Below are 18405 nucleotides of genomic sequence, written 5' to 3' on the forward strand. Positions count from 1 at the left end.
AATGTTATCAGTTGTCATACATACATATACCAAGGCTTTTTCCCACTTACAAGGGAGGTAGCCACAAAGAAAAAGGCATAAAATCATTCCCACCCATTTCATCCCTAAATACACTCCACTCCCCTCCACCCTCCCTACCATCTTAGCACCTCCTGGATGATGGGTCATCCCTGCACCTTGTCCAATGCCCTGGGTCAGAGACAGTGTCGCAAGGCACAGCACATCCACAGCAAGGCCGCTTCATTATATCGGCAACCCCCCTCCTCTCCGTCCCCCCATGCATAAAAGGAGAAGACGGGGAGAAATCCCTTCGGGCTGCGTCAAATTTTGCTCACACATACTACCTCGCCCCCCATCCCACCTCATGCATCACATCATCATCCATATACAACCCTCTCCATTCACCCCTGTCTTCTGTCCTCTCCCATCCTTCCTCAACAGACATTCCCCTCTTCCCAAAAGCCCCCTTCACCCCATCCATCCACCTCATCCTAGGACATCCCCACATGTTCACTCCCTCCACATCTGCCTTCCATACCTCTTTTACTAGTCTTTCTTCACTCATTCTTTCCATGTGTCCAAACCATCCTAATACTCTTTCATCAACCCTATTTTCCAACTCCCTTTCCACCCCTGTTCTCCTCCTCACCTCCTCATTTCTCACTCTATCTAACCTAGTAACACCCCATCATACTTCTCAGACACGTCATCTCAAACACATCCAAACTCCTTCTCTCTTCCTCTCTTATGTTCCATGTCAGGAGAGAAAAAAAAAATAATAATAATAATAATATAATATATATATATATATATATATATATATATATACACATACACACACATACATACACCAAAGGCTTTTCCCCCTTATAAGGGAGGTGGCCAAAAACAAAGGCATAAACCACTCCCACCCATTCTATCCCCAACATACTCCATATTTTATATATACATATATTTTCCTATACCATAGGCTCTTTCCTCCTTATAAGGAGGTAGCCAAGTCAGTACCCCAGCTTCCCTCTAATCTTGTAAATGAAAAAACAACTAAATAAATATATCAAATAATTCCGACTGTCGTCCCCGGATTTGAACCTGGGCTCGTGAATTCTCACTGCCGTCGACTTACCAACTGAGCTACTGACCCTATAAAATTCACCAACCTGGAAGTTAATCTACTTCCCGAGGAACTAAGTCAACTGCTAACTGCCGTCCGTACTTATTATTTTACAGTGAACCAGGGCAACTTTAGCTAGTGGTTAAGACTGGTACGTTTCCTTGATGGACTTATCGCCATTGTTGTTTCTAAATAGAATCACCAGTGACAGTGAAATCGATTAAATAATTCCGACTGTCATCCCCGGATTCGAACCTGGGCTCGTGAATTCTCACTGCCGTCGCCTTACCGACTGAGCTACTGAGAATTCACAAACCCAGGGACGACAGTCAGAATTATTTGATCGACATCACTGTCACTGGTGATTCTATTCAAATATATATATATATATGCATTCAAAACCTGGTTCTCCATTATCAAAACCACAGAACACCATTGGCAATACAATACATACATACATATACCAAAGGCTTTTTCCCCTTACACAAGAGGTAGCCAAAAAGAAAAAGTCATAGAAACCACTCCCACCCATTTCATTTCCTATACATTCCACTCCCCTCCACCCTCCTCCCTCCCTCTTATCTTGGCACCTCCTGGATGATGGGTCATCCCTGCATCCTGTCCACTGCCCTGGGTCAGAAGCAGTGTCGTAAGACAGCACATCCACAGCAAGGTCACTTCATAAATTTGGCGACCCCACTTTCCGTCCCCCCCCATGCAGAAAAGGAGAAGACAGGGAGAAATCCCTTCGGGCTGCGTCAACTTTTTTCTCATACATACTTCCTCACCCCCCACCCACTCCCCCTCATGCATCACAGCATCATCTATACACAACCCCTCTCCATTCACCCCTATCTTCTGTCCTCTCCCGTCCTTCCTCAACAGACATTCCTCTCTTTTGTAATGGCCCTTTCACCCCATCCATCCATCTCATCCTAGGATGTCCCCTCATATTCACTCCTCCCACACTTTTTACTAATCTTTCTTCACTCATTCTTTCCATGTGTCCAAACCATCCTAATACTCTTTCATCAACCCTATCTCCCAGTTCCCTTTCCACCCCTGTTCTCCTCCTCACCTCCTCATTTCTCACTCTATCCAGCCTAGTAACCCCTATCATACTTCTCAGACATTTCATCTCACACACATTCAAACTCCTTCTCTCTTCCTCTCTTATGTTCCATGTTTCTGCCCTGTACAATGCTGTTGGCACAATCGCTCCTTCATATAAACTCCTCTTAGCATCCATTCCCAAATGTCTATTTCTCATTACACTTTTTAATCCACCAAGGCATTTACTCGCTTCTCTCAATGTACATTCGACCTCCACCCCCACTCCTCCCTTTCCTGCCACATTCGCACCCAAGTATCTAAAACTATCCACTTCCTCCAGTCTTTCACCCTTAATGCTCACTTCCAGCCTGCTGTGCATCTTTTGCCCATGTTTAACTTCAGCTTCCTTCTATCACACACCTTCTCAAACTGTCATTATCTTCCTCAATCCCTCTTCTGATCTGATCCTGTTACATGCACAATGTCGTCAGCAAACAACAACTGGCTCACCTCCCACTTTTCTCCATTTTCTTTAATCATCTCAAACCCCTCACCCACTACCCTTGAACTCACCTCTTGCACCACCCCACCCATGTAAAGATTGAACAGCCAGGACAACATAACACATCCCTGACCAAGTCCCACCTTCACCTCAAACCATTCACTCTCTCCATTTCTAATCCTAACACAAGCTCTACTACTCTCGTAAAAACTCTTGACTGCTCTTAACAGCTTTCCTCCTATCCCATATATCTGCAGTACCTCCCACAGTGCCTTCTTGTTTACCCTGTCATAAGCCTTTTCCAGATCCATAAAAGCCCAAAAAACATCCTTACCTTTTCCTATAGCTTTCTCACATATCTGCCATACCACAAAAATCTGATCTACACAACCCCTACCTGTCCTAAACCCACACTGTTCCTCACCAATTACTCCCTCTGTTCCTTTCCTAATCCTCTCAATCAAGACCCACCCTTAAGCCTTCCCAAGTACACTCAACAAGCTGATCCCTCTGAAACTACTACACTTACACTTGTCCCCCTATCCCTTGTAAAGTGGAACTATACAGGCACTCCTCCAGTCCTCCAGCACTCTACCCTCTCTTAAACAAACATTAAATAACCTCACCAGCCAGTCCACCATCACTGTACCTCCTTTCTTCAGACATTCTGCATGGCATCCATCCAGACCAGGTGCCTTACCTGCTCTCATCATCTTAACAGCTGCTTTCAATTCATCCTTCCCTATTTCTCCTCCATTTTCATCACTGATAACTCTCATTTTCTTAGCGCTTCCCACTGCAACTACCTTTCCCTTCCTATCCTCCTTCACATTTAGCAACTCCCTAAAATACTCTGCCCACCTTCCTATCACTGCCTTCTCTTCCATTATCATCTCTCCATCTGCACCTTTTACCTTTTCTTCTCTACTCAATTCACCTCCTGTTTCTCTTTTAATTTCCTTCCAAAACATCTTTTTATTACTTTCAAAATTTTCTGTCATACTCTTACCCCATTTCACATCTGCTCTCCTCTTTGCTTCCTTTATCTTATGCTTAACTTCCCTTCTCTTTACTTTATACCTCTCATACAACTCCCTTGTCCTAATTTGTAGCCAATCTATGAATGCCTGCTTCTCTTCTACACCTTCTTTGCTTCCTCATCCCACCACTCACTACCCTTCCTTATATTTCCTCCCGCCCTCCTTGTTCCACACACCATCTTTGCACACCTTATGACTCCCTCCTTGACCCATTCCTCCACCACTCCTTGTTCTACTCTATCCTTTACTCCCTCCCACTCCTCTTTCAGCTTCTTTTTATGCTCATTCTCCTTTTTTTTTTTTCCAACTTAAGCAGTTCACTCTAAGTACCTCCCTACCTTCTGCCCTTTTCCTCTTTCTCCATATATTCTCCTTACAAGGGAGGTAGCACAAAAAACACTACCACCCATTCCATCCCCAACATACTCCACTCCCATCCCTTTCATCTTGGCACCTCTTTAGTATATAGATATGTTGGTACACACACGCCTTTCTTCCCCCTTACACGGGAGGTAGCCAAAAGACAAGGCATAGAAACCACTTCCACCCAGTCCATCCCCTACATACTCCACTCCACTCCCCTCTACCCTCCCTCTTACCTTGGCACCTCCTGGATGACAGGTCATCCTTGAATCTTGTCCACTGCCCTAGGTCAGAAGCAGTGTAGCAAGACAGCACATCCACAGCAAGGTTGCTTCATTAATTCAGGAACCCACCCCCCTACCCTCTGTACCCTCATGAAGAAAAGGAGAGAATGGGGAGAAATCCCTTTGGGCTGTGTCAATTTATTTCTCATACATACTCCCATCCCCCACCCACTCCCCCTCATGCATCACAGCATTATCCATACACAATCATTTTCTATTCAGCCCTATCTTCTATCCTTTCCTGTCCTTCTCAACAGACATTCCCCTTTTACCCCATCCATCCATCTCATCCTAGGATGCCCCCTCATGTTCACTCCTTCCACACCTCTTTTACTGATCTTTCTTCACTCATTCTTTCCATGTGTCCAAACCATCCTAATACTCTTTCATCAACCCTATCCCCCAACTCCAATTCCACCCCTGTTCTCCACCTCACCCCCTCATTTCTCACTCTATCTAGCCTAGTAATCCCTATCATACTTCTCAGTCATTTCATCTCAAGCACATTCAAACTCCTCCTCTCTTATGTTTCTGCTCCATACAGTGCTGCTGGCACAATCATTCCTTCATACAATCTCCTCTTAGCATTCATTCCCAAATGTCTATTTCTCATTGCACTTTTTAATCCCCCAAGGCATTTACTCACTTCTTTCAATCTACATTCTACCTCCACCCCCACTCCTCCCTTTCCTGTCACATTTGCACCCAAGTATCTAAAACTATACACTTCCTCCAGTCTCTCTCCCTTAACCTCTTCACTCTGGGGCACATCGCACGTCTGGCAGCATTAGCTGCCCGAAGTGTGATGTCGCGCCATAATAATCGCATTATAAAAAATACAGTCAGTGCTCAATCGTTCGTTCTCTTTCACTCGTGAATTTTGATAACCATAGAAAATATGATGAAGCCAGTTTAGAGAGAATGGAGGTTATGTAGGTATGACTACAATAAATATAATCAAGACGCCGACGTCGGCATCATCGCGTACCCACTTGCTCCTCATGATGCCTACGTAGGCGTCACCGTATGGAAGTGGTTAATACTCACTTCCAGCATGGTGTCACTCTCTCCCCTTGTACATCTCATCACCTTACTTTTACCTACATTTATCTTCAACTTTCTTCTTCCACATACCTTCCCAAACTCTGTCACTAACTTCCTCAATCATTCCTCTGATCCTGCTACAAGCTCAGTGTCGTAAGCAAACATTAAGTGGCTTACCTCCCACTTTTCTCCATTTTCTTTAACCATCTCCTATCCCTGACCCACTACCCTTGCATTCACCTCTCATACCACCTCATCCATGTATAAATTGAACAGCCAGGTTGAACAGATATGTTGGTAAGAAGTAATAAATAGGATCACATGTGACACTGAGCCCAATTGAGATTAGATGCCAAGAAGGAGGAGTAATTTGACAGGAAATTGCTAACAAACTACATAGCTGGTAGATTTTGCAGAATAACCCACAACAACCCAATATCTGGAACCAAAAGACTGCTGAATGAAGTTCTACCAAGGAGCAATAACCCTCACTACTTCATAAGAAATCTCCCCAGCCTAGATCCAAAACAATCCGCTGAAATGTTTACCTATGCAGATGACCTAACAATAACAACAAATTACAGCAACTACAAAACAGTTGCTAAGATCACCCAATTCTTTAACACCTACATACATACATATACCAAGGCTTTTTCCCCCTTTCAAGGGAGGTAGCCAAAAAGGGAAAGGCATAAAAACACTCCCACCCATTTCATCCCTAAATACACTCCACACCCCTCCCACCCTCCCTCTCATCTGAGCACCTCCTGGATGACGGGTCATCCCTTTAACACCTAGAAATGCAATATATTCTGCATAACTAGACATTACATATGCCAACAATTTCCTTTCCCTCTTATATGAAGGGTGGCAAAGCATATACCCACCCTTTATCCATCCCACATCCATCCAAACCCCATTACCTCTCTGTCTTAGCTCCTTCTGGATGAAAGGTCACCCCTATCCAGTTCCCAATGTTCAAGTGAGAGGTAATGCTGCAAGACAGCACCTTCACAGCTGGTCATAATAACTGAAGCTGTCCACTACATATTCCTTCCAACAATATACAACTGCTTCTGTTCCTTATCATACTGCCCACTTGAACAACTACAACACCATTTATTACTGCATTCACTTTGGAGCTACATACATACACACACCCACACAAAACTTAACGGAAACTGCGACACCTACTAAAGCCTATATATTTCAATCAAAATAATAATTGTTGTACTCACTTCCTTTTCCTCTTCTTTTTCTGTTTCTGTAGAATCCTTCTTTGTTTCACTTTCCTTCTCTTCCGCTTTAACTTCTTTACCATCAACATTATTTTCTTCCTTTTCTTCTTTCTTCTCTTCTACTTTTTCTTCAACCTCCGATTTCCCTGAATCTTCTTTGACTTCTTCGGGGTTGCTCCCAGCTTCTGGCTTTGCAACTTCCTCCTTCTCCGTTTTTTCTTTTTCTTCTTCCTTCTGCAATTTGGATACACAAATTTATTCATGGTTAAAAAAAATCATACATACATACATACATATACCAAGGCTTTTTCCCCCTTCCAAGGGAGGTAGCCACAAAGGGAAAGGCATAAAAACACTCCCACCCATTTCATCCCTAATACACTCCACACCCCTCCCACCCTTCCTCTCATCTGAGCACCTCCTGGATGACGGGTCATCCCTGAACCCTGCCCACCGCCCTGGGTCAGAAGCAGTGTCGCAAGACACAGTACATCCACAGCAAGGCCGCTTCATTTAATCGGCGACCCCCCCTCTCCGTCCCCCTTTGCATATAAGGAGAGGACGGGGAGAAATCCCTTCGGGCTGCTTCAAAATTTACTCACACATACTACCCCACCCCCCACCCCCCCGCCCATTCCTCCTCATGCAGTCACAACATCATCCATATACAACCATTCTCCACTCACCTCTGTCTTCCGTCCTCTCCCTTCCTTCCTCAACAGACATTCCCCTCTTCCCCAAAGCCCCCTTCACCCCATCCATCCACCTCATCCTAGGACGTCCCCTCATGTTCACTCCCTCCACATCTGCCTTCCATACCTCTTACAAAAGTAAAAAAAAATCATACATTCCTATTATTATTCCTATTATATTATTGAAAAGCATTAAACACTTCAAAATCTCTATCTGATATAACTTTTACTTGGTCATATGTCACAACTGTCAACCCATTTTATTCAGCTCCACACTCATAATGGGAAATTAACTGCAAGATAACTTGCATCCAATACTTCTGGGATTACTTTGGAGTACCCCTACTATGATACTGATGAAAACATTTTTTAACTTACATACACATACATATACACACTGCGAGATTCAAAGGTAGGACACCACAAGCGTAGCTCCCCTTCTCGTAAAATATAACTAGGTAAATACACAAAAAACTTCCCACCCATTCCATCCCCTACCTACTCCACTCCACTTTACCCTCTTCCCTCCCTCTTATCTTGGCATTTGTCTATGCATTGTCCATGTTAAGTTAAAATCTTGGCAAGGTACCAAGATTTTAACTCGCATAGACAAAAATAATGTATGGCTACAAGCTGTTAGGGTGGCCCAAAACACTCCCCAATGCATTGGCTGTATGTTATCATGCAGTCAGTTGCCCAGCATGAGGTTTATGTTCTGCGTAATTCTATAATGTATTAACATACGAGATGTTTCTGGATTAGAAAGGGGTCATACTACCTTGCCAGTTTCAGTATCTGTTTTCTCAGCTTCTTTCTTTTCCTCACTCTTCTCCTCCTCTTTATTTTTTTCTTCCTTCTTCTCCTCCTCTTTCTCATCATTCTCACCCTTCACTGATGGAGCTGGTGAGGGAGTAACACTAGTTGCTGGTGTACCTGAAAGAAATGCAAAATCAATCATACATACAAATACCAAAATTCTTTCACCTTACAAGGGAGGTAGCCAAAGTCAAAGGCATAAATCCACTCCCACCCATTTCATCCCTACATACTCCACCCCTCCCTCCTTCCCTTTCATCTCAGCTCCTCCTGTATGACAGCTCATCCCTGCATCTCACCCACTGCCCTGGGTTAGAAGCACAACCATACCAAGGCTTCTTCATTTAATTGGCAACCTCCCTCTCTGTCCCCTCATGCAGAAAAAGAGAAGGGGGAGAAATCTCTTTGGGCTGCACCAAAATATTCATACATACTCCCTCACCCACCCCTATCCCCCACCCACTCCCATCCATGTATCATAGCATCATCCATACACAACCATGCTCCACTCGGCCCTATCTTCTATCTTCTCCCCTCCTTCCTCAGCAGACATTTCCCTCTCTCCCAATGGCCCTTTAACCCCATCCATCCATCTCATCCTTGGTTGCCCCCTAATGTTCACTACCTCCGCCTCTGCCTTGGACACTTCTTTTACTAATCTTTCTTAACTCGTTCTTTCCATGTATCCAAGCCATCCCAATCTTACATTTTATATTTTACTTGATTGTCATACATGTCATTTGGTTTATCGTTGTGGACTCCCCCTATCAGGAGGCTGGGACAGTGTCCCTTAAAGAGGACTTTGTGGCACGGAATTTAATGAAACATGACCTTGGTCCAACTCGCTGGCCGCAGAGTTCAAACAGCTGTCACTCAACCTCTGTCACAAGTAGCAATGCTCTAACTTGCTCACCCAGTGAGCATCCAATAGACCAATGCACTCAGGATAAAAGTAATCACTTTAAACAATTCACCTCTTGGTAAAACTCAAACAATGCCGCCATACACAGCATTACTTTTCTAACCTGTCTGGGGGATCTAAATGTTAAGAGTATGAGACGAGCCAGTGATACAGCCCATAAGCGGTTTGTTTTAAGTCACTGGCTGTGTATAAATTATGACAATTTTAGTTGGAATATATCTTAAGTGTTTAGTTCTGCATGGGGGGACGGAGAGGGGGGGTGTCGCCGATTTAATGAAGCAGCCTTGCTGTGGATGTGCTGTGACTTGCGACACTGCCTCGGACCCAGGGCAGTGGACAAGGTGCAGGGATGACCCGTCATCCAGGAGGTGCTAAGATGGGAGGGAGGGTGGAGGGGGAGTGGAGTGTATTTAGGGATGGAATGGGTGGGAATGATTTTATGCCTTTTTCTTTTTGGCTATCTCCCCTGTAAGGGGGAAAAAGCCTTGGTATATGCATGTATGTATGTTTAGTTCTGTCTTCTTGAAGGGTATGCTGTTGTGTATTAGTGTCACAAGTCCATATCTGTGTTGAATGTTGTCTTTTGTAACTGATGTGTATTCCATGTATCTGGATAGTGTGAAGTTTTTTAGTTTCATTTTATGTACAAGTGTATGTTGTGTTTATGAGGTGAGGAGGACAGCAGGGGTGGAGGGGGAATTGGGAGATGGAGTTGGTGAGGGAGTGTTAGGATGGTTTGGACACACAGAGGGCATGAGTGAGGAAAGACTGGTAAGTGTGGAGTGGAAGGCTGAGGTGGAGGGAGAGTGAACATGAGGAGGAAACCAGGGATGAGATGGATGGGTAGAGTAGAGGTGGGGGGGGGGCACTGGCAAGGAAGGAGGGGTGTGTGTTGAGGAGTTGAGGAAGGAAGTGAAAAGACAGAAGATGGGAGTGGATGGGGAGTGGTTGTGTATGGATGCTGTGGTGCATAGAAGGGAGTGGGTGGGAAGTACGTACAACTGATATTTTGACACAGCCTGAAGAGATGTCTCCCTGTCTTCTCTTTTTCTGCATGAGGGGATGGAGAGGGGGATTAGCTGATTGGGTGAGGTGGCCTTGCAGTGGATGTGCTATGTCTTGCTGCACTGTTTCTGATCTGGGGCTCTGGGCAAGATGCAGGGATGACTCATCATCCAGGAGCCAGGAGAGGAGGGAGGAAGGGGTGGTTGGGAGTGGAGTATGTATTCCCACAAATCCTTTATAGACTATATATTGTGTTGTTGGTGGCATGCATGACTGTGTATAATGAAGTCTTCCATAATGTGTTGTATAGTATGGGGTGAAGTGTTACATCATCCTTTATAGACTATATATTGTGTTGTTGGTGGCATGCATGACTGTGTATAATGAAGTCTTCCATAATGTGTTGTATAGTATGGGGTGAAGTGTTACATCATCATAGATGAGCGGGAGGAAAGGGTAGAGGAGGGGAGTGGAGTGGCTGGAGGTGAGTACATGCCTTTGACTTGGCTACCTCCCTTACCAGATGGGAAAATGCTCTTGGTATAGAAAGAGGAGAGGAGAGATCCTGACACTGCTTCCTGGCACCAAAAATAAAAATAAAAATTATCATAATTCTCACCTGATGCTGACGTTCCATTGCTCTTTCCATCATTTGTTGCCGCTGGGTCAACTGGTTTCGTCAATGCTTCTGGCATAGAGTACTGACCATTAATGGACTCGAATTCAGTTACCTGAAACAACACAAGTGTGTATATCTTACAAAACCCGTTATCGAGATCATACCTAAATCTTCAGTTCAGATATTTCTAAGAATGTTCCAATTGAACATAAATTTTCCTTGGTCATGATTGCAAGAACAGAATACAATTAAATTCAGAATTCAATAAAAGCAGTAGAATCCAAATATGAATTTTTTTAAGATCATACCTTCTTTCTGATGAGGGACATGACACCAATTCTAGTGAGCACATGTTGCCTGCTCAATCCTTCCCTGGGCACTCCGTCAGCAAAGGTTTCGGCATTGTCGTTGCCTGGCTCACACAGATGTCTCATGAAGAGGGAGGTGTAGGCTCTGAAGCACTTCTCACTCTTCCCTCTCAAGTCCCTCACAAGCCTTGGGGCATAATAAAACCTATCCTTACTACACTAGTCCTTATCTTGAATTGACCGAAGGTGATAAAATCAACAACAAAAAGGGTTGGTGCAACTTATATTCCACATAGGTGTATACTATACTTAAGTTTTAACCGTACCATATCTTCATACATACATACATATACCAAGGCTTTTTTCCCCTTACAAGGGAGGTAGCCAAAAAGGAAAAGGCATAAAATCACTCCCACCCATTCCATCCCTGTATACACTCCACACCCATCCACCCTCCCTCTCACCTTAGCATCTCCCGGATGACGGGGCATCCCTGCACCTTGTCCATTGCCCTGGGTCAGAAGCAGTGTTGCAAGACACAGCACATCCACAGCAAGGCCGCATTAAATTGGCGACCCCCACTCTCTGTCCCCCCCCATGCATAAAGGAGAAGATGGGGAGAAATCCCTTCGGGCTGTGTCAAAAATTTGTTCACACATACTACCTCACCCCCCATCCCCCCGCCCATTCCACCTCATGCATCACATCATCATCCATATACAACCATTCTCCATTCACCCCTGTCTTCTGTCCTCTCCCATCCTTCCTCAACAGACATTCCCCTCTTCCTCAAAGCCCCCTTCACCCATCTATCCACATCATCCTAGAACGTCCCTTCATGTTCACTCCCTCCACATCTGCCTTCCATACCTCTTTTACTAGTCTTTCTTCACTCATTCTTTCCATGTGTCCAAACCATCCTAATACTCTTTCATCAACCCTATCTCCCAACCCCCTTTCCACCCCTGTTCTTCTCACCTCCTCATTATCTTATCTTCATACTATGGCTATTATAATTTGAGGTGTGGGTGGGGGATGGGGGGTGAGGAAGTATGTATGAGAAAAAATTTGATGCAGCCCGAAGAGATTTCTCCCCATCTTCTCCTTTTCTGCATGAGGGGACGGAGAAGGGGGCTCACCGAATTTATGAAGTGGCCTTGCTGTGGATGTGCTGTGTCTTGCGACACTACTTCAGACCCAGGGCAGTGGACAGGATGCAGGAATGACCCGTCATCCAGGAGGTGCCAAGATAAGAGGGAGGGAGGAGGGTGGAGGGGAGTGGAATATCTTGGAAATGGAATGGGTGGGAATGGTTTCTATGCCTTTTTCTTTTTGACTACCCCCCATGTAGGGAGGAAAAGCCTTTGGTATATGTATGTATATAAGCAGCTCTTTGCACTGCATTTAATTTGTGTGTATGTAGTTTTACCTAGTTTGTAATCTTCTCTTTGCGTTCATCCCTACATATTTCTCATGACACTTATCACTCCTCCAATTTATTAAATTGCTTTTCTTGTCTGCCATCACCCCCATTCCTTCATTCCCTGCAACCTAACTTAACCCCTTCCATATGGTGCCGCATACGTAGGCGGCATGAGGAGCAAGTGGATACACGAGGCTGCCATATCAGCATCTTGATTATATATATTGTAGTTGCCCCTGCGTAATGACATACTCTCTAAACTGTCTTCATCACATTTTCTATGGTTATCAAAATTCACGGGTGAAAGAGAGAACGATCGATATAAGCGGTGACTATATTTTATGATGCGAGTATTATTACGACACATCGTACGTCTGGCAGCTAATGCTGCCCGCAAGATTTTGAACCGTACTGAAGAGGTTAATTACCTTTAGTTTTTTACTTCCTCCAGCTTTTCTCCTTAAAAAATTACTTTCAACTCACTGCCATCCTCTCCCCTTGGACATCTATCACCTTACTTTTGCCCACAAAAACTGCCTCAAACCCTCCTTTAACTCAGCCACAAGCAGTGTCATCTGCAAACAACAACTGGCACATCTCCCACTTCCACTCACTCACTCAATCAGAACCAAGGCCCATCAGCTTAACATTTACCTCCTGTACCACCCCATCCATGTAAACATTGAACAACACAAAATATCTTCTCTGATTTATTGGCCAAAATGATGGTTGTGGCCAATTACTTTGGGGATGTAGGTCTCCTACAAGAGAGACCAGAAACAACAGATCTAATGATCCTCCTAAAACAAGACCATACACGTTACCAACCACACTCACGAGACTGATCCCTGTAAAACTAATACATTCATATGTGTCCCCCTTCCCCTTCTATAATGGAACTATACAAGCATTCCTCCATTCAACTGATTCACTTCTGCTACCTCAACACTCACATATTGTAACTCGTTCACCGGGTGGTCATCACATTCCACTGCTCTTTCTTCCCAAGCACCAGCATTAAGAATTTCCAATCACCCTTCTGTAGACCACCACACAATCCTCCAATGCTCCTCTCCCTACCACCATCCTAACAATCACCCTGTCCCACAGTATGAAGATTAACCTCTTCTATATGATGACGCCAACATAGGTGTTGTGAGGATCAAGTGGGTATACGAGAATGCCAGCATCAGTCAGCGTCTTTATTATACAGTTTTGTAGTTGTAGCTGCGTGACCCTCATATTCTGTGAACTGTCTTGATCACATTTTCTATAGTTATTAACATATTCGGAGCGAAAGAGAATGAGTAATACAATTGAGGAGCCGCGTGCTGTAGGGGCTCAAGCGCCAAATTAGGAATTCCGAGTAATTAAGCGTTAAAGTATGGGTACATATTACGGACATTATTTACGCGTAAAAATCAAACTGTAATATATCATTTGAAAGCTTTCGAACAGATCTTTTTTGCTATGTGTTTTTCATTATTTTTTTGTTGCATATTATTGAAATATGCAAATTTATGCACACCTATGTACGATTCCCAATATGTGTGGCATGTAAATAAACATTCAAAATGGAAGGTAAATACATGTATAAAATATGTAATATAGTATGAATTTCATTATCCATTGTAATTATTTTTAATGATTTTTTTTAATTACATTTTTTTTTTTTACTTTTTTTTTACCAGAGACAAATCGCAATAAATACATGAAATTCACACAATATTAGTCACATTCACCATTCCAGGGATGATGTGCCCACGTAACTTGAATAAGGGGGGGGGGGGGAATAGTAATCGAGGAGGTCATCCGGCCCCTCATGCACGTCTACCTCACTCTACCTTCCTTCCTGGGACTCGAAGAGGTTGTTGTAGAATGACCTGTATTCACCAGGAACAAACTTCAGAAGATCCTTCAAATCAGATGTCTTATCCTTGGTGAGAGGAACACCACGGGGGTACTTCAGGGGCAGGTCAACGTTGCTTAAGTCAAACCTTGGGTCGTACTCCCCCTTCTTTTTCTGCATGACCCACAGAAAATCATCCTGTTCTTCACAAAACCCCTTCGCTCCTCATTAGAGACAGTGAGGACCTTAGCAGACTTGAACCCGGACTGAGCCTGCTTGGCCTTTGAAACTTGCGCTCCCAGGACGGTGAAGTCGAAGAAGTGGGTGGAGTCCATGGGAATGACGATGAATGGCTTCTTCTCACTCACTGTCTTCATGATGTCCATGTAGTGTTTGGGGGTGTAGATCTGATGTCCACATAGTTTTAACTCCAAACGCCCAAAGTCACGGTCACATGGCATGTAGGAATGACCTGGTTCCATGTAGCGGTGTTCAATCCTGGTTAGTAGTCCAGAGTGGATGAGCCTGAGGTAGTAGGAGACAAGGATCACATTCTTGTTCTGGCCAGAACAGTTGTCGGTGAAAACAATAAGCTTCTCAACCCCATCGTCCATGAAGTGAGACAGGTAATACTGAAGACAGCTACAGACCTCTGATGACCCTCTCTTCGCCTGTCCCTCGTGCCACACAAAAAAACCCCTGCTTGGTCTTGAGATTGTGAATCCCCAGGTTGTATGTCCATAGCTTCCTCTTGTAGTACTGTGCACCCGATGTAAGTCTAGGGGTAGGGAGGGTCTGCTGAAGATCAATGGCAATACACGCAATCTTCAGGGTTTTTTCTGCACCGTAGGCCTTGAGAAGTCTCTAGGCGACCTTAGCGTGGGCGTCATGGACGGTCTTCTGAGCCTTGAGTATTTCCTTCTCCGACAAGTTTTTCTCGTCCGTCAGCATCTTGAACTTGATTGCGTACTCATCACAAAAGTTACAGGTGTCTGCTTAGGGTGGAGTAGTGCCGATGTTAAACTCACTGTTGAAAATATCACGAAACATGTGTTCATGTACCACAGAATTAATTAACTACTTCTCCTCGAGGTCGTCCTTGTAGGCCTTGTACAGCGAGATGAGAGTACTGCCAGGGGGGAGGTACTTCCGGTTGAGGGCCTTTGTACGACTGTAATGCGAAGAACACAGTGGTAAGGCCTTAATAAAGTTACGCACCAGGTCTTTTCTTACATCAGCAACTTGGTTCCAATTTACTGTACTTCCCCGTTTGTCTGCTGTAGGAGTTCCTGTAGGCAAGGCTTTGGTCTTCACTGAAACGTTCCTTACACGTTTATCACTGATGCCGTGAATGTTGAGAAAGGCTGTCTTACAAACAGTCACAACCATCCCACTCACAAACACGGAATAGTTGCATGTGCACTGTCTCTTGGACTCGGTAGACCCATCCTGCTTCATCCTAGGACGCTTCACAGGTGTCTCAACTACTCGAAAGGCAAGGTAGTTACTCTGGGCATCGTGGTTTGCTAGATCCCAGTAAGCTTTGAAGATTGCTTCCACGTTGTCATCCCCTATCTTGGTGAAACACTTAGCAGGGCAAGAGCAGGGACTCCCAACCCTCCTTTCCCCAACTTTCTTTTTGGTGGTGTGGCTGGTGTACGCCTCACCCGTTACATTTCGCCTTATTTTGGTTCTTTATCCACTTATCAGGACACCGTTGCCGCTTGCGTGACTTAGTGGAAGCCTCTTCTTCATGTTCTGATGCACTGGAGCTGTTATCAGACGATAAATCCATGGTAAGAGTGGAAAATAACACAACACTCGCGAAAGCATGCGTGGCTTGGCGGGAGCGTGACAGCGTGACTAGTACCTCGGAGAACGTGATTGGCCGGGCGAGTGGGTGTGCCTGAATATGGACCACTCATTGGCCGAGCACTTGAGCCCCTATGCACCGCTACCGACAAAGTCCTCTGCTCAAAAAACAGGTTTCAGTATGCAATTCTAACCCCTCGATACAGTGGGAATAAGGTAGAGAATCCTATCCCAGTCTATTGCCCCATGATCTAGAAGAGATGGAGCACCCAGAACATGCAAAAACCTGAAATCGCAGGAACTGGCGCTTGAGCCCCTACAGCACGCGGCTCCTCAATTGTGACTTTACATTTTAAAGTGCGAGTATTGTGATACATCATCGCATCATCATACATCAGGCATCCGATGCTGCACACGATAATTTGACTTTTAATTAAAGAGGTTAAAACAAGCTTCCTTGTGTTAAAGGGTTGCACGACTAATATTTCTGTTATAGTTAATTCATTATCTTAAAAAATAAATTAAATCAAAATATATACAAGCACAAATTCTGAACTATACAATTACATGTATAGACTGAAGTACCCAAATTATAGTAGTATGCAAACTATAGCAATTTGGGTTGATATAGACTAAAAACGGAGCAGTTACACCTATCATGAAATAAGTAGCACCAACCTTACAAATATTTTTTTCTGGAAGTTGTATTATAAACTTACCATTGAGAATTGAAAGCTTCCTGAGGGGGCATACCATATCTCATAACTGCATTTAGGAAAGCCTTCCTCTGCCGTGCATTAAAACCTAGGACCTGTAATAGCATAAAAGTAATTCAGATTATTCAATTCCCATTGAGACCTATCCATTCCCTTCCCATACCTTTTTTTCCCCCCCCACACATATGTTACTTGTGAGGATGTGCCTTTAACTCATGGTCTATGCTCAGACCACAACTCCATAGTAATCCATTTTCTTTATCCGCAAGTAAATACCTGACCCTCATCTTTCGAGTCTGATAAGACAATGCGGATATCTGGTCATTTACAATGTTTAAACTACATATTAACCATAATTCTTAATACAGCAATATCTCCCACATCCAATGTGGATATATGGTCATTAACAATGTTTCAACTACATTTAAACCATAATTTGTTAATACAGCAATATCTCCTATGTCCAAACTGCCATCTTTCAAACAATCCCTAAAAATCTGAACAGCGTCCCCTCCCCAAATAATTTAAACTGGCTGCACACTGTGACTGACTCAAATACACTAGAATCCCAGTTCTTGAATGTCTCATAAGTCATACAATTCAGTTCTCGACCAATTTCTTGTATCTTTTTTTCTACTCCAGTGGTCTACCAAAATATCAGTTCCTGACCTACCCAAATGGTGAAAAAATGGAAAATGGGGGCGAAATTCAGAGTTCTGTGGAAGAATATCACCCTGATAAAGCTGTATCCAGCAGATCAGTAAACTTGTTTTGTTCCTCAACCAAACACATTCTGGAACAATTTTCTATAATGGACTGTGGCCGAGAACTGAGGTTCGACTGAATTTACCATTTGATGGTATGCATGGTTCTTCCTGCCTCTTGCTGAAATCACATGGGTTCATGTATTTCTCTGTAGTTTTCTAAGCAATGATTATTGGCAGGATAATGGCAACAATTTCGAAGTTTTCTTCATCACACAAAGGCTAAATTTAAGTGTTCCTGAAGACATGCATATGGGCAGTTCAAATTACTTGTTCGGGCTTGTACTGATTCCCAGCACCTGTTAAGGGCTCGTTCAGACGGAGGTTTGGACATTAATGGGTTTCATGATCTGGATAAGTAATACACTCATTTCATCCTGCTTAATATTAAGTAAAGTTATCTGCGGGTTTTCTCAAACTATGGTCTCACCTCAATGTTTCCTCCCACACGTGCCAACAAAGGTGGAAGTGGGCGATCCCTGTCACCTCTGTCTCCTCGCCGCCTCGATCTTCTCGAACTATCACCTAAAGAAAATATTTCGTTACAACCTGACGGGACAATACTATCATAAACTACGGTCCTTAATATCTATTCGATGCAAAAACACACCCATCAATTCGATATCTCCACATTAAATCTAATACTTTACCCTCAGCCTTTTCATCAAATTCACCGTCATCATCATTATCCGAAGGTACGGAAAAGTCCGAGTTGTAGTCAGATCCTTGGTCCTGCCATGTGATGTCTTCACGCCCATCAGCATCATTATAATTAACCTATAACAAACATATAGCAACTTCTTTATATACATATATATATATATTTTTTAAAACTAAGCCA

General features: G+C 43.8%; 1 protein-coding gene across 10 annotated transcripts in view; it reads right to left on the minus strand.

Annotated features, from left to right (window-relative positions):
* Mi-2 (chromodomain-helicase-DNA-binding protein Mi-2 homolog) overlaps positions 1-18405 on the minus strand; it is a 59872-nt gene that overhangs the window by 18767 nt on the left and 22700 nt on the right. For 7 of the 10 annotated variants that reach the window (XR_012967527.1, XM_076206479.1, XM_076206474.1 and 4 more), the window contains exons 23-29: positions 18215-18341; positions 17995-18089; positions 16804-16895; positions 11001-11205; positions 10693-10804; positions 8109-8263; positions 6639-6872 (exon numbers count right to left, since the gene is read on the minus strand). Coding sequence is in view for 8 of the 10 variants with exons in the window: in XM_076206479.1 (XP_076062594.1) it covers positions 6639-6872; positions 8109-8263; positions 10693-10804; positions 11001-11205; positions 16804-16895; positions 17995-18089; positions 18215-18341 (1020 nt within the window). In the remaining 2 variants the exon portion in view is untranslated. The remainder of the gene's footprint in view (positions 1-6638; positions 6873-8108; positions 8264-10692; positions 10805-11000; positions 11206-16803; positions 16896-17994; positions 18090-18214; positions 18342-18405) is intronic. The other 3 variants (XR_012967528.1, XM_076206475.1, XM_076206476.1) reach the window with 2 other exon arrangements.

The sequence above is a fragment of the Oratosquilla oratoria genome, chromosome 23 (assembly GCF_046742065.1).
Source record: "Oratosquilla oratoria isolate Oo_2021 chromosome 23, ASM4674206v1, whole genome shotgun sequence".
NCBI classification, from domain to species: Eukaryota; Metazoa; Arthropoda; class Malacostraca; order Stomatopoda; family Squillidae; genus Oratosquilla; species Oratosquilla oratoria.